Raw genomic sequence first — 2,739 nt, 5'->3', positions numbered from 1 at the left:
GAAGTTGGACTATCAGGAAAAATCCCACTGATTGGCGAGGTCAGCGCCAGTGTCTCAACAAACTTCACATTCGATACAGGGAGGTCCGAATCTAGTAAAGTAACCACAAACATTGATGTTGAGGTGCCAGCTACCATACCCCCAAAGAGCCGGCTCATTGTCAATGTCATGAGAAAGAAGTATACAGCACGAGTTCCTGTAGAAGTGACGGTGCAAAGAAACAATATCAAGAGCATCATCATGGGGGAGCTGGTTTGTGATTCAGGCCGCACAATCTATGCAGAGTATGACACAGAGGACCTGTAGTAGGGTTGGGAGAAAAGAGAGACCCTGTCTAAACAGACTTTAAGTGGCCAAGTCATAAATAAACATCACTATAATTGACTGTTGTATAATGTGATTGTGACTTACAGTAACTTGTATAAGGTGATCTTGACTTACAGTAGCTGTTGTATAATGTGATCATGACTTACAGTAGCTGTTGTATAATGTGATCATGACTTACAGTAGCTGCAACCTGCTGCGTATAGGGCATGACTTTCCCTTGGCAGGTCATCTAGGAATCACTAGGACCCGCCACCAACTGACTCAGACCTTCTTCTGGCAGGGGGTTACAGGGGATGTTAGGCAGTACTGCTGGACCTGTGACGTTTGCCAGAGAGTAGGCAAGACAGGGGACCACTCCAAAGCCTCCCTTCACCCCCTTCTCATAATTGATTAACCCTTCAGCAGAGTAGCTGTAGACATTGTTGGTCCCTTGCCCCGTCCCAGCCCCTCCGGGAAAAAACATAATTTATGTAAGAACTTACCTGATAAATTCATTTCTTTCATATTGGCAAGAGTCCATGAGCTAGTGACATATGGGATATACAATCCTACCAGGAGGGGCAAAGTTTCCCAAACCTCAAAATGCCTAGAAATACACCCCTCACCACACCCACAATTCAGTTTAATGAATAGCCAAGTAGTGGGGTGATAAAGAAAGGAGTAAAAAGCATCAACAAAGGAATCTGGAAATAATTGTGCTTTATACAAAAAAATCATAACCACCATAAGAAAAGGGTGGGCCTCATGGACTCTTGCCAATATGAAAGAAATGAATTTATCAGGTAAGTTCTTACATAAATTATGTTTTCTTTCATGTAATTGGCAAGAGTCCATGAGCTAGTGACGTATGGGATATCAAATACCCAAGATGTGGAACTCCACGCAAGAGTCACTAGAGAGGGAGGGATACAAATAAACAACAGCCATATGCTGAAAAATGAATCCATAACCCAAAATAGAAGTTATTCTCATGAAGAAAAGAAAAACTTAAATCATCAGCAGGAGAATCAAACTGAAACAGCTGCCTGAAGAACTTTTCTACCAAAAACTGCTTCTGAAGAAGCAAATACATCAAAACGATAGAATTTAGTAAATGTATGCAAAGAGGACCAAGTTGCCGCTTTGCAAATCTGATCAACTGAAGCTTCATTCTTAAAAGCCCACGAAGTGGAGACTGATCTAGTAGAATGAGCTGTAATTCTCTGAGGCGGGGCCTGACCCGACTCTAAATAAGCTTGACAAATCAAAAGCTTTAACCAAGAAGCCAAGGAAATAGCAGAACCCTTCTGACCTTTCCTAGAACCAGAGAATATAACAGACTAGAAGTCTTTCTGAAATCTTAAGTAGCTTCAACGTAATATTTCAAAGCTAGAATGTAAGGATTTTTCCAAAGAATTCTTAGGATTAGGACACAAGGAAGGGACAACAATTTCTCTACTAATGTTGTTAGAATTCAGAACCTTAGGTAAGAACTGAAATGAAGTCCGCAAAACCACCTTATCCTGATGAAAAATCAGAAAAGGAGATTCACAAGAAAGAGCAGAAAGCTCAGAAACTCTTCTAGCAGAAGCGATGGCCAAAAGGAACAACACTTTCCAAGAAAGTAGTTTAATGTCCAAAGAGTGCATAGGCTCAAATGGAGGAGCCTGTAACGCCCTCAAAACCAAATTAAGACTCCAAGGAGGAGAAATTGATTTAATGACAGGCTTAATACGAACTAATGCCTGTACAAAACAGTGAATATCAGGAAGAGTAGCAATCTTTCTGTGAAATAAAACAGAAAGAGCAGAGATTTGTCCCTTCAAAGTACTTGCAGACAAACCTTTATCCAAACCATCCTGAAGAAACTGTAAAATTCTAGGAATTCTAAAAGAATGCCAAGAGAATTTATGAGAAGAACACCATGAAATGTAAGTCTTCCAAACTCGATAATAAATCTTCCTAGAGACAGATTTACAAGCTTGTAACATAATATTAATTACTGAGTCAGAGAAACCTCTATGACTTAGCACTAAGCGTTCAATCTCCATACCTTCAAATTTAATGATTTGAGATCCTGATGGAAAAACGGACCTTGAGACAGTAGGTCCGGCGTTAACGGAAGTGGCCAAGGTTGGCAATTGGACATCCGAACAAGATCCGCATACCAAAACCTGTGGGGCCATGCTGGAGCCACCAGCAACACAAATGATTGTTCCATGATGATTTTGGAGATCATTCTTGGAAGAAGAACTAGAGGCGGGAAGATATAAGCAGTGTTATGGTATCACCAGATATCAAGGGTTAATACCAGATGAAGATGTCCTGAATATGGGATCAGCAACACACAACCCAGCTAATTCACCCCAAACATGAGACCAAGCTCCATCTTGAAGGTAAAACAGAATGTGTTTATTGAGGGCTATATGTCCA

General features: G+C 40.8%; 1 protein-coding gene across 1 annotated transcript in view; it reads left to right on the top strand.

Annotated features, from left to right (window-relative positions):
• LOC128640583 (epidermal differentiation-specific protein-like) overlaps positions 1-306 on the top strand; it is a 996-nt gene extending 690 nt beyond the window's left edge. The window contains exon 1 of the mRNA XM_053693054.1: positions 1-306. This exon is cut by the window's left edge and continues 690 nt beyond it. Coding sequence (XP_053549029.1) covers positions 1-306 — 306 coding nt within the window.
• The last annotated feature ends 2,433 nt before the right edge of the window (positions 307-2,739 follow it).

The sequence above is a fragment of the Bombina bombina genome, chromosome 9 (assembly GCF_027579735.1).
Source record: "Bombina bombina isolate aBomBom1 chromosome 9, aBomBom1.pri, whole genome shotgun sequence".
In the NCBI taxonomy this organism is placed as follows: domain Eukaryota; kingdom Metazoa; phylum Chordata; class Amphibia; order Anura; family Bombinatoridae; genus Bombina; species Bombina bombina.
Note: the sequence above shows the minus strand (reverse complement) of the source record. Positions and strands in the feature narration are given on the sequence as shown.